A 13,739-nucleotide genomic window follows, 5' to 3' on the forward strand; every position below is an offset into this window, starting at 1 on the left:
GATCGATAGATTTTCCGATTAAAGAGCATTAATTTTAAAAAAATTCATTTAAATTAACATTTATAAAAAAAAAAAAGTCGGGATGACCGCACGCACACACTTTAATTTATGTTGATTGCCTAAAATGCAGATTTTTTTTTCTTTATATGATTTGTCACGTAACAACAATTTTATTCATGCACAAATGTCACGCGAATGTCAACTTGTCTAGTTGATATTAAAACGTTATCTTAAATAAGAGTTAACAATGATACTTAAACATAATCAAAAATCTTCCAAGATCACTTTTGACATTATCACATCCTGCAATGGCACGTCGATAAATTCTACTTAATTTTATGTTTTTTGCGAAGAAGTTCTCTGCGAAATTAATTTCTTTTATTAATTGTACTAATTAATTATTTCATATTTATATTTGTGAATATTAAAGGTCGAATATTATTAGATATGCATGCAAAAAATAGAAAATATTGTATGAATGTATAGCCTGCATATATAACATAGATAAGAAATAATTATCTCGAATCTTACAGTTTTGAACAGTGGAATTAAAAAAAAAAATAGTTCTTTTTTTAAATAGATTAACTTAATGCATTTTCTCCTTTTTTCGAAGATTCTTTTCTAAAGAAAAGTTATAAGTAATGTATGAGTGTGTGTGAGTATCTGCTCAATACTATAATCATTGAAAAGTGATGGATAACGTATTGGCACGTCGGTAGCGTTAATAATGTCACGAAACGATAATAATGTGCCGCTACGTGTCCCACATTGTACTATTCTCCGCAATTTGTGTGTGTTTCTGACGCTACGTTTGAAAATTCTTGTAGGAAATATTTTTGTCTTATTTTAATAAAAAATCGATTATAATTAAATAGTTTTTAATCATTACTTGTCATTCTTCATTAGCTTTGTTCGCTCATTTCTTCTGTTGTCTTTTCATTTCACATATGTGATTAATAACTTGTGAATATATGTTACTGTTTTTTTTTTTTATTTTTTTTTATATAATTGTTTATTTTATATCCGTCAGGTATAGTTTGTGTAATCGACATTCATTTCAGTGAGATCAATTTTCAATGCAATGTGCTTCAAATATATTTTTATTGTCGCGAATAAATATAAAGATCATTTTTCAATGTTTATGGTAACCGAAATACGAAACTGCCGAAAATGCTTCTTTTACCGTTTATCTGCTTGCACTATAATAAGAAATAAAATATTATTTCTTAGAGAACAGATATTAATCATAAATCACTTATTTTACAAGAGCCTTAGTGGTTGGCGCATAATTTTGTTCACAAATATATAATAAGGAAAGTGACCAGGTATTAAAGATTATGTTAATTGTTGGCACTTGTTGGTTACATTATCATCATACATATTGTCTAGTCGCGGATTACGTCGCTGTCATTTCAGGTGTCAGCGAACTCTTAACTCATATTGTTAATAGCATCAATTTTTTCATTTCGAGAAGCGATTAAGATCGCTGATTTATATAATATCAAGCAGCGACAGCGTCATTGACTGATACAAGATCGCGCATAAAGTTTGCATAATTAATCATAATATAACAATGTCGTAAGGTTTCTATATAAACTTTTTTTTTTTTTTTTTTTTTTTTTTTTTTTTTTTTTTTTATTAAATATCAGTCAAGAACGAAAAATACGACGATTTTTTATCCTGCTTAATGCTGATTATGTCGTACGTTAATATTATCAGTTCTCTTATTAAAATATATATAAATAATTCATCTCCCCCTCTTTCTTTGAACACACAGTTAACGAGACTTTAATCGCTGTTGCACTTATATAAAAGAGAATGCATTTGTTGATAAATTAAGGATACTTATAAGATTCGTATTGTGTTAAATCCAGATCGTAATAATATACTTAAAAATATTAACATATTAGTTACTATATATTATAATCATCCGGATAGTGGGTGCGTATTAATCAAAAGGGAAAATTTTTTTCAAAAAGATCTTAAGAGAGCATTATTAATTATTTTTTTATATCACAGCACGCATTTTTTCTTTTAGCATGCCGTTAACAATATGCGATACCAGGAACTGTCGAAAGGATCTCAAGATTACGGGCGATGACAGATCATCTCGGCAAAGGTTTGTAACAATATGACGAGACAAATAAGACGAGTATCTAACATTAAATATGACAATTTATTAAGAATAACATATTCTGCATATGATCGGCATGAAAATTTGTATTAAATTAACTAAATAAATATAAAAGTCACACGCACAGATTTTTAATCATTAGCGAGTCGACAGTTGTTACTAGGAGCACATTTTATTATAATACAGGATGATCAATAAATCGTTGGCGACTCGTGACAATTGATGTCTCAATCGCTAAATTTTACTAAGAACTGTATATCGTAATCAGCGCGCACAATATTATAATCAAAAATATATAAACACGCATTTATATATATATATATACCTACATATATTCAAGACTAATTTTCTCTCTCTCTCTCGAAGATTATATCAAAATATTTATTTTATATTTCCGTTATTCGTTTTTTTTTTCTTTTTTTTACCCCCACGGGAAATCGGCTCTCTCTCACCACGATTTATCGGACATCCTGTATATCTTCTTTTTGTTCGTTTATTTTTTACCAGTATAGAGTTGAGTCTTACAGTGATGCTTGCGATATAAAGTTGCTTAGGAAAAATATATATCTATGTTGCTACTTTTCCTTCTCTCGTCGGTTGTAGATTCGCTCTCGCGCATAAAGAACATTTAAAAATTAAATATTTATTTTAAAAAAATTGCCATGTATTGAGTACAATCAGCCTAAAATTTTATTAACTTGCGAGAAATGTGGTGTACGGATAGTTTGATTCGTATTGTAAAAAAATATTGTTTTGCAAATTATATATCTTTTTAGTGTATATTTATTCTTTTTATTGAGTTTTACTAAACTTCTTGCATTTTTCGTTTTTTTCTCTTTTTAACTTCTAAATATATATCCGTCTTCTTCAATTTTGTTCCGTTTCAGATCAGTTAAAAAAAAGAGAGAACAAACTTATAATAAATATATTATTTAATATAAACAAAATCAAGAAAGACATATGTGCGTCTCTACAATGCAATGTTCGCATTATTATCCGATACACCAATATTCTCAACCTTATTTCCATTCATCTATATTTGATTGAGAGCATCGCACCCTCTTGAGAAAGGAGATCCATGTACATGCATTTATCTTAATAAAGTTGATTATCCCTCTACATATACAGATCAAAGAGAAGCACAATCTATTATATTCTTTCAAGTCTGCTTATTCGCAAGAAAATAATATGTAGCAACTCATAACGGCATGTACTCCCTCAAAGAACTATGTTTCTTTATGTAACATTATATACGCTTCTCTTACAAATCAGCTGCCATATTAAGTAAAGCAAATAAAGAAGCAATCTTTTTTTTTTGTGTACCTATACATGGATGTAATAACACATTACTACAGTAACACATATAAACATAGTTGGATAAATTAGAAATCAATGTCATTTTGCTTAAACTCTTCCCCTTTAAAAAATTGTGTAAAACGCAAAAATGTAGTGCGATGACAATAAATAAATATCCAATTGATGGAATCAATTGAAAATATACTCACAAATAACCCACATTAATATATTCATGTAACTCCAGCCTCTCGAAATAACTTAATAAACGATAATTGAAACGATAACATCAACCAACTTTAAATAACATCATGGTTATAATCTTTCTAAATTTTTAAAGCAATTTGGGTATCAGAATCACATCAAAATCTCTTTAATTAAATAAATTTAATTATATATCAAATTAAATTTAAAAAATTTAATTTTTACATAATTAATATATATTATATAATAATAAATATACAGATATTTATCTCTTTTTATATTAATTATTTATTCTTATTTTAGTGGAATTATTTAATTTTTCTTCGTAAAGATGAAAATGACGAAGATGATAAAGGCACTTTTAAAACTTTGATGTGTAACAATGGTTATTTCATTTTCATCCATACAATAATATTTATATTCATTTACGAGGACTCAGATTTAAGTTTTGGTTTACTTGCAGTTATAGTTGTTGAATGTAATGTTATTACATTATTCAACAATTCAAAAAAGATCGTTCGATTAGTTCCCATGCGATTTCAAAATCCATATTCCATCATTAAAGCGAGTAGGAATATTCAAAATGTCACAGAAACATACAACTATTTTTTTCGCTGATATTTAGTTATGTCATAATCGTTATCGAGTCATAAGTAGAATGTCTTATATCTATGCATTAAAGAATAACACTGGTTTTACAAATGCATGTATGTTATCACGATATTATGTATCGTAAAAACATAAAAAGGATTTAAATAGAGAATATGAAGCGCTTTTATATTACAAAACAAAAGCTAATAGGCATTCCAAAATGAAGCACAGCCACTATGCATGTTATAAAATACTAGAATGAAGAGATATTACATTTGTCTCAACAGTTTGTAATCGAGCATAAAATTCTGAATCATTTTAATTTAATTTAATAAAAAGAATTCTAAATATAAAATATATACAACATTTTATGTGTAACTATACAATCTTCATTTTTTCAATCTTCTCAATTAATATTTATAGAAGTTATTAATGTTATCAGCATCAACGATTCGGCATAAAAATAAAAAAAATGTGATTATATAATGTTTTATGGGATAAAAAATATATTTCTGTAAGCATGTGTATCGCGATTATATGAAAGTTGTGCACTCTAAAATGGCCACAATGTGTAGTCAGAGAACATAAACTTACATCGAAAATATACATCGCTCTTTAGAATATCACGATATACGTTGTATAAAAATCTACAAGTTTCTAAAAGCTAAAGATTAAATAACATAAGACACTTTCTCTTTGAACGCTAGGTAAAGAAAAATGGCTATGTACACGCGCGTATACAGAGAATTTAGTCGAGCTTATCAGAGACCAACGGAAATCTGACTATTCTTAATTGCCGGCCGTAGTCGCAAACAACGCTATCCCTCAAAGCCAACATCTGTTTTACGAAAATGCAACTGTCTTTATGACCCAATCTCACTTCTCGCACAGGCTCACCCGTCCTTACGTCCCAGACTACTAATGATCCCTGGAATATCAATAATTCAGATTCAGATTGAAATTTATAGTTTAGCGATCACAAAAGCATAATAAGCATTCGAAAGAATATTACCTGATTACTAATTATGAGGAGATGATGTGTCAGCATCACTAATTGTAAACTGTAAGCTGCTTTATGCGCTGGCAAGGTATGTAGTAAGTGCCCTTGAAAACGCTCCCAGACACATAATCTTTCATCTGTTCCAATACTTATCACATACGATACCGAACATGTAATAGCAGCTATAGCACCATCGTGAGCTTGAATACTATACATGCATGTTCCTGCAACAAGAACAAAACAAAAAAAATCGTGAAAGAAAAATACAAAAATTATGATAAATTGTAAATTTTAATAAAATGTAAATTTTATATTTATTGATACTAATGACATTACCTGTCAAAAGATCCCATACACACAGTAATCCATCCTGAGAACCACTACCGGATGTCATAGGACTGAGTCTATCGATAAATAGACATGATATCGGACCGCAATGTCCATGAAGCGTATATAGAGGCAGTTGATCCTCTAACCTAGATAAGAAAAATATAATTACATGCGAATAATTGGAAAAAAAAAAAAAAAGGATCGAATTCGTATACCTGTATACTTTCAAAGTATGATCCTGGCTACCCGTTAATACACGTCCGCCTTCGCTATCCAGGACGGTAATCGCTTGTTGATGCGCTCTATGAGAGCCAATTTTCATGCAGCGCAGATCTTCCTCCGTATGCATACTGTTATTTAGGTCCATGGGTGAACCAGCGCTGCCTGTTCGCACATGTGCTAAAATAACAAGAGAGTTAATTAAAATATAAAAGAATTTATTTCAATAAAGAAATGAGCATTTTATTTATAATATAAGTAATATCATGTAATATGGTATATAATGTAGAAACGAAATCTGCCATATTTTAATGTCTATTTACTTCTTCTATAGGATGTGAAGCCCCAATCAATCTGCTGGCCTTCGCTGTAACTCTCGAGTTGCAGAAAATCGATAGTACCGTTCAACTTAGCTGCTACTACTCTACTACCGACGAGTTTAACTGCAGAAATTCCAAGTCCCGATCCGTCATCGAAGAGACACTGTGAATTAAGGAGAAAAATGTAATTTATTAATTTTTATTTATGAGATACAGTTATTTTTCGGATTATTCGTTCTCACCTTAAATCTACCGGTCGTACCCTCCCAGAATTCTAGACTGCCGTTAGCGCATCCAACCACTATGAGATTTTCCTGATAATCCATACACCAAATCGCCGATACGATATACGACGATTGTATCGTACGATCTGTATTTATGGAGATCGTGCTGCCAACTGAATTATTTGGTCTCGCGGGAAGTACGTTCAACTGTTCCCTAGTTTCAGATTTTTGCATTTCCTCAATCGATTTATTATGTTTCTTTAGTAAAATTTTATATCGCTCGCCAAAGTCGAAGCCTTGATCGTAGTTCTTTTGCAAAGGCGTGTATTTTATGGATGAAAATTTAGTATTGATCGCCGATTTCAAATCGGGGAGATCATAAGCGCTGTCTAAGCTTCGACGTAATAGCTTCTGCTTAGTGTCGCTACCGAGTTCAGTGATTTGATAATCGTAATCCAGCGTGTTTCCTATAGATCGCCTTTTGTGATTGTTATTATTAACAACTCTCTGCGCGTTGTAAGCGGGAAATAACTTTCCTTGATACATCGTCGAAGCTAGTGAGTAAAGTCCCATCGATTGCGCAGTTTCCATCTCTCCTCTGGAAGGCGGCGAACCGCTCTCATAGTCTGACATCAATTCGTCAGCATCTGGTGATGTTTGGCTCAACATTTTCTGCGGACCGATGAAGAATTGCCGTCTATCGATATGCGCCAGCTCTTCACCAGACGTCGAGTCCCATACCCTGATGTGTCCCGCTAGACATGTGCTAGCAATAGTATTACCGTCCGTCGCGATACATTCCACTTCCTGAATATGGCCTTCCAAAACCAAGGGCACTGCCTCCAACACTAGCTGAGTAACGGAATCATGCGTCTTTTCTTGTTTATTCCAGCTAGCTCGCCACTCGGCGTAATTTCTGGAGCAGATACAACGATAGAGTACGACCATCGTGTAAGCAACCACGATCACGCTAATAAGGCATAGTACAGCGGCCAGAAATATCTCCATTGGACTCGATGGCACAAAAGGCGCGTCCGTATTAAATACGCGTCCCTCCGATCTCGATCGTACTTCGATATCTAGAAAAGAAAGAAAAATATCAAAGTTTTGTTGTGTCTGGCATGTGATTGATGATTTTGTTGTGTCTGGTGTCTGATTAATTTCATATCCATTTACAAACCGGAAAAATCTAAAGGATCGAGCGCGGCGGTAGCAAGACTCTGCCATTGGAAATGCTGAACATCATTCGGATTGCTTATTTGTTTCACTAATTGTGGATTCACCGCATGCGATAGCTTTATTGTCGAAAGTATAGTCACTCGTCCACCGGCAATCGACACGTTATACATCGAAAGAATCGAGGACCAATGGTACAATGATAAACTATTCCAAGGCGGAAAATCCATTGGTCTTAATTTATTCAATTCTTCGGTCGCATTATTAGTTATGTCCTGGAAAAAAAAAAACTGAATTATATAGACAATTATGGAAACAAGGAATATAATTTACTTGTTCACAAGAAAAAAATTTACTTGTTCATTTAAATTATCTGGTGCTATAGTCGCCGATGACACGGATATTGGTGTTACTGTATTTAGCTCAATATAATTCAGTGGTTGAGGTTTATCTATTGTATATCCATCAATATCAGCTTCTGGTTTTAGCGTCTCACTCAAGTGTATCACATGCTCAATAATACCGGAATTATTGATAGTCATGCTGATCCACACAACCATCCATACCATAAATGCACGTTGGAAGATTCGCGTTCGCGCCCAAATGTGCACCAATCTCAAACGCTTGGGAATCTTGCCTAGTGTATGAGTATTTTGTGTATTTGGAGCGATAACGTTCGTCGGACCAGTAGATAGACCATTCAATCTTGGATGAGACTTGGAGCGGAAGATATGAGGTTTTCTATTGGTAATTGTAGTGGTGAATTGTGTCTTGCGTGATGGCGGGATATGCGACAAGTGAAACTTGGAATTCTCGCTGGATAGCTCCGTACGTCTGATATCAAGCGCAAGAATGGTCGAGAAGAATACCATTTGTAGGAAAAAGTCACTCAGTAGTCCAACAATGGCAAATATGCAAAATTCCTGAATAGCAGGAACGAAAGTGAATAGTCCAATAGTTAGGATCGTTACTTCCGTGAGTAGATTCTTTGTAATAGACCATCCCTCCTTCGATAGAGCTTGAGCGACGCGTATTTTCATATCTAGATGCGCGGGCGTGCTGACGACACTCTTTGTCAACACTTGAACGTTTTCAAGGCCGAAAATAATCACCAAATACGGAAACACTTCTTTGGCGCTCATACTCAAAGTCAAACCGAAGAAAAAACACACACCCACTGTCATAGATAGCGAGCCCATCACTGTCACAGTAGCACTAAACGCAATGCCCAGTTTAGACTTGACAAGTTCTATTTTCCGCACTTGAAAATATTCGTAGAAAAATAAGGCCAGAAAGGTCATCATCAATGGAAAGAATTCACTATAGTTGAATTCACCAGGATAGAAAATATTCAATATTTCATCGCGCGCATCATTGTCCATATTATCGCTAACATTTTGATGCAGATGATAATAAGTTTTCAATCGATTCTGCAATCCTTTTATAAATCTAGAAACAGTTAAATAAAATGTACATTAATATACATTAATGTATACATTTTTAATACATCAAAATCGTAAATTATAAATACTTACTCTTCATCATATTTCTTCAAATAAATAGTTACAGCATATTGGAGAATTCTTTGACGAATCCGAGCAGGATATCTCTTTATTCCTGTTTCTTTCAAACTCATTCCAAACATTACTTCTGCGAGACTTATTTTACCCCTTTGAAGATTCTGCGATATAAATATAGAAAGGTGAGAACAAATTAAGAAATTTAATCATAAAGATCAATAAAGATAAGACTAAATTTGTTGACTAATTAAAAAATCTTTTTTCATCCATGGTATTCTTATTGTAAAGATAAGGCTAGTAATTCTTATAATAAAGATAAGGTTAAATTAACAAACTTAGACTTATCTTTATTATAAAAATACCAGGATGGAAAAAGATTTTTATTTGTTGCATGATATATAACGTTAAATATAAATTGTTTACAAGAGAATACGGTTACTTTACACAGAGTAATTTTTTATATATTGCAATACCATATTTACCTGATAAGAAAATATCGTATTAATGAGATTTGTATCTTGAGCAAACAACTCTATACTTTGTTGCCACAAATTTGCAGGCGATAGAACAAGACAGTTGTATTCTGGCAACACTTCTGCTTTTTTACCATTTCGTCTTTTTGCTGCTTCGATATGCAAACATACTTGGCCAAGTGTCTTGAATCTAAAAAAGCAAAGATGTTTTATCCTTATTTTTTCTTTTTGTACATTGTTATTTGCACATTAATATTTTATACAGATTCTCAATTCCCCGAGTAGGTAACAAAAGTACTTTACTCACGTTTCTGGGTGTTGATAGTTTTGTATGATCTCCAAGAGATTGAACACTTCGTAGAGAGGCCCTCGAAAGGCATCCATCAACGTCAGATCTTCAGTCCATGGCATTACTCCGATTCTTAACACTACTTGTTGAACATACAATACTGAAGTTTCTGTATCGTTCGCTGGTACGATGGTATTGTTTATTACAGTTTTCGGAGCGTTGCCTGGTATAGGCAGATTGACAAGTGGATAGCTGCGACGACACAAAATACAAGTTTCAATCTTGTTTCAGATTCGAGGAATAAATAAATCGACATGGAAGTTGCGAATGACTCACCAGCAAAATAGCAAAACTGAGATTGCGAGCGAGAGTATGATGACGGGATGAGAGGAGCAGAATAGGCCGTGGGCATAGTAGAGCCCGGCTACCCTATCTGGCAAACTGCGAGACATTTTATTTAAGTCTGTCTCCTGTGCGACATAATCCACCGTTTATAGGCGACCATACAGTTTGTAACCGACCTGGCAATATACAATAATAGCGTTTCATATCTAGAGATGACACAAGCGTGACACACACGATATTGTTGCGGCGCGTTAACGAGGATAACGTTTTCGGGAAAACAAAGCAAAAGTAGATGAAGATGCCCGTATTTTTCTTCCATTATCGCTGTTATTACGCAACGAACGTAAATCGCGCCGGACTTGATGACGCCGTCGACCGCACGCTGGTTTAAATAACGATAACGATAACGTGGTAAAGAGATACACGTATATTCTTCGTACGGGTATTACGTTACAGGCGTCGACTTACAGCATCTCCTAACTATCTCGCTTCATCGTCGACGTTTCGTCCTATCCAGGAAGAAGATCGATGAAGATCTGGGATAAAGTTAGATAATGTCGACCGTGGATCGTGGATCCCAGTCGCGAATTGCCGTCGACGGTGCGCACTTTGATCACCTTTTTTTATTTATTTATTTTTTTTTACCAGCTTTACGAGCCGCCAAGAACAATGAAGGGGAACGAATAAGAATAATGATGAAGACGGGGGCGCAAAAAGGAGAACCGACGAATGATAAAAAAAAGAAAGAAAGAAAGAAAGGAAAAAACTACATTACGTACGTGAGGTACGTAGATTATTGTAGGTTATGTTCGGCGCTCTTTTTCTGCGGCGTATTTAGAGGTTACACGCGGCCAGCATCGCTAAACTGGGGGATCGATTACGCGATGCGCTTTTACGCGATTCGCTGCACGTGTCGGACACGCGTCATCTCTCTCACGTAATTCGAGTGTGCCGTGAAAATTCTAGAGAGGAGAAAAACGAGCGAGAACATCATGATCGCAACGTGCGCGACAAGGACGGAGACGACGACGACGAAGGCGACGACGGCGTTATCCGTGATACACGTACCCGCACGCGCGCCTTTATTCCGCGTACATATTCCGTGCAGATAGAGTCGTCGAAACGATAAAGGTCTCGTCACGTCGCTCGCTTCGATCCCCGGAGTCTACTGGCGCCGGTTTGCAATTCGCGCTCTCGCGTTAATTTATTTTTAAACGGAGAAAGACGCGCGGGAGCCCCTCACGCGTCGAGCCCCCCGCCACGAACCAATCGCAGGTGAGCGAGAGCGGCGCGCACGTGGCCGAAATCAAAAAGAGAAAGGTAATATACGAAAATACATAAAAGAAGCGTGGAACGCGCGCGCGCGCGAGAAAGTAGCCTCGGGGATGAGCACTCGCGAGATGTAACAGTAAGTATCGGTAACGCGTGTATTTATACGTACACGCTTGTGCAAAACTAATTTGCTATTCGATTGCATGCATAATTAATTGAAGATTCGGACGCATAAAGGGGAGAAGCACGATATTTACATAACGTATTTGTAAGTCGCGGATTATATTCGTTCGAATGCGAAATCTTCGTCCTTGCGAAGGTAAGTGAATCAAGAGGGCGAAATTTACGACGATTTGTAAAAAGCTTAATTTTATGTAATAGATTTATATGAGTCTTTAATCTCGGGAAGCGAATTTCGCTTTATAATTGAAGAATATAAAACTAAAGTACCGAGAAAGTTAAATCGCAAATAAATTTATATGTAAAGTAGAAATGATACTCGATAAGACGGAAACACAACGCTTCCAGTTGCGTGATATAACCTTGCTTTAAAACTGTTAGAATTCTGTTCTTTCTTATTACTATTTATGACTTTAACGTACGCATAATTGAAAATTTAAACATTCAAAATAAAGTTGCATTTTTTTTCAGATATGGTGTCAGAGGTGATAAGCAAACTTTAAGAGCGTCTCGAATTGAAATTGAAATAGAAATTGAGTTTCGAAAATCTCTGGTAAGTCGAATACCAAAAATTACATTTAAATTATAGCAAGAAGAAAATATTCCAAATATTACATTCACGAGATATCACGTTAATAATCATTCTTTTATACGATGTTTACCTACATTTTATTTATTACATACTCTTTAAAGTTTTAAAAGTTTCTTTATATGTTATATCTCTTCATAGCCGCTTTCACGAATGACGCATGTTGCAAAAAAACGAAGACTATGTCTTTTGTTTAGAATTAAGATATGTTAATAAATTCTTTTGCATTTTGTTTCGCTGCGACACGTTTCAATAACGATATACTATACATTTATGTGGCGTTTAAGCGCGAGGTTGTATGTAAAATACATAAAATCATATATTAAAATCTCGGTTCACATTAATAATGCTGTCTATTTCATGCCAACACTTTCATCTTCTTCTTCTTCTTCTTGACTTTATACGCGCGAAACGAGCTTTATTTCACGCAGTCGCGATTGGGCGTGTCTCGTCTATTATCCCGCGATTGACGTGTCTAATTGCATCAATTGCGTAATAAATGGAAATTAGGCTGCTCCAAATGGCCATGTATCGCTCGGAGGTCAATCGTCTGTGAGCGGTACACGCGATTTTACAGCTCGTGTCGATGCATACGTGAGACACGCATGCGGGAGTTAGTAATAATCGGTAGAAAATCGTCGTAAATTTTAAGTTTTTTCCACTTTTATACAAAACGCGAATATGTCTGTACTTGATCCTCAATTATAAACTTGTCTGGCCTTTAACAAGTCGGGTAAGGCCGGATCTACAATAGATACGGTAAGACTTAAGTCGTAAAAAAAATTACTGATAACAATTGATTATTCTTCTCACGTTTGACTGTGATTGATCAATTTTTTTATCGCTCGAGGCTTCCTACACCTATTGTAGATCCTGACTAAAAGTTTCATTACGTAAAAGCGTGAAAAGTACACGTCACTCTGTCTATATTTGTATAATTTGCATAAAATTTTTTCTCCGGAGATGCTTCGTATTTCAAGTAACTACGCGGTGTCACACGTGTCTGCGCGATCGTTAATATTGTATATTATTCAGAAATATTGCCAACCGGATCCGAAAAATACGTAAGACCTTGACCATACATTGAATTCTCATATGACGTCATGTGAAGAGACATACGCAAAAGACAAAGAAATGCATATTTTATTGTCCGTTATCGATGATATTAATATATTTCTTTATTATAATTACAATTAAACTTTGTATGACGGAAATGGATGATAAATTGATTTCACAAAAAAGATGATAAAAGTCGATAATGTTTGAAAAACAAGAGGCTAATAATTTTTATATTTTTACACGATACAAATAATATATATATATATATATATAAAGTATATAAATACAGTATGAATGTGAATAAAAACTTGTTGCCGAGAAATAGAAATTGTCTTCCTTGAAATGATATAGTGATCATCGATAATAATAACATCGAAATTACAAACGTGTTAGTTTTCTATGATTGCATAACACTGCATGCGTTGCCATCATTCAGGCGTAATAATGTATTGTATATAGCAGAGTTACAATGTTTTATCAAATGTTAAAGTTAATTTTTAATTTTGAAATCGTCATCTAAA

The 13,739-nt window shown here is 34.2% G+C and overlaps 1 protein-coding gene across 4 annotated transcripts; it reads right to left on the reverse strand.

The window, feature by feature from the left end:
- Positions 1–1,689: 1,689 nt before the first annotated feature.
- On the reverse strand, positions 1,690–11,289 carry Scap (SREBP cleavage activating protein). Of its 4 annotated transcripts, none has more exons than XM_070301791.1 (13): positions 11,214–11,289; positions 10,110–10,294; positions 9,792–10,025; positions 9,494–9,674; positions 9,027–9,172; positions 7,848–8,940; positions 7,496–7,766; positions 6,334–7,394; positions 6,095–6,254; positions 5,768–5,951; positions 5,559–5,698; positions 5,235–5,446; positions 1,690–5,150 (listed from the first exon to the last, which is right to left on the reverse strand). In XM_070301791.1, the coding sequence occupies exons 2-13, from the start codon at positions 10,223–10,225 to the stop codon at positions 4,971–4,973; spliced, it is 3,978 nt and encodes a 1,325-aa protein (XP_070157892.1). In that variant the 5' UTR covers positions 10,226–10,294; positions 11,214–11,289; the 3' UTR covers positions 1,690–4,970. The 4 variants fall into 4 exon arrangements, with proteins under 4 accessions (XP_070157892.1, XP_070157891.1, XP_070157889.1 ...); XM_070301790.1 differs by lacking the exon at positions 11,214–11,289 and adding an exon at positions 10,898–11,183; XM_070301788.1 differs by lacking the exon at positions 11,214–11,289 and adding an exon at positions 10,587–11,183.
- Positions 11,290–13,739: the final 2,450 nt, after the last annotated feature.

The sequence above is a fragment of the Polyergus mexicanus genome, unplaced genomic scaffold (genome assembly GCF_030449975.1).
Source record: "Polyergus mexicanus isolate NDT 795.1 unplaced genomic scaffold, iyPolMexi1.0 SCAF_9, whole genome shotgun sequence".
Classification (NCBI taxonomy): Eukaryota; Metazoa; Arthropoda; class Insecta; order Hymenoptera; family Formicidae; genus Polyergus; species Polyergus mexicanus.

What these genes read in the sequence shown, in the direction of transcription:
- Scap (XM_070301791.1), bottom strand. Translation starts at nt 10,225, where the DNA reads ATGTCTCGCAGTTTGCCAGATAGGGTAGCCGGGCTCTACTATGCCCAC. An exon ending in AACTATCAACACCCAGAAAC is followed by an intron (nt 9,675 to 9,791) that starts GTGAGTAAAGTA and finishes TTGCTTTTTTAG; the next exon opens with ATTCAAGACACTTGGCCAAG. An exon ending in CAGATAATTTAAATGAACAA is followed by an intron (nt 7,767 to 7,847) that starts GTAAATTTTTTT and finishes TTTTTTTTCCAG; the next exon opens with GACATAACTAATAATGCGAC.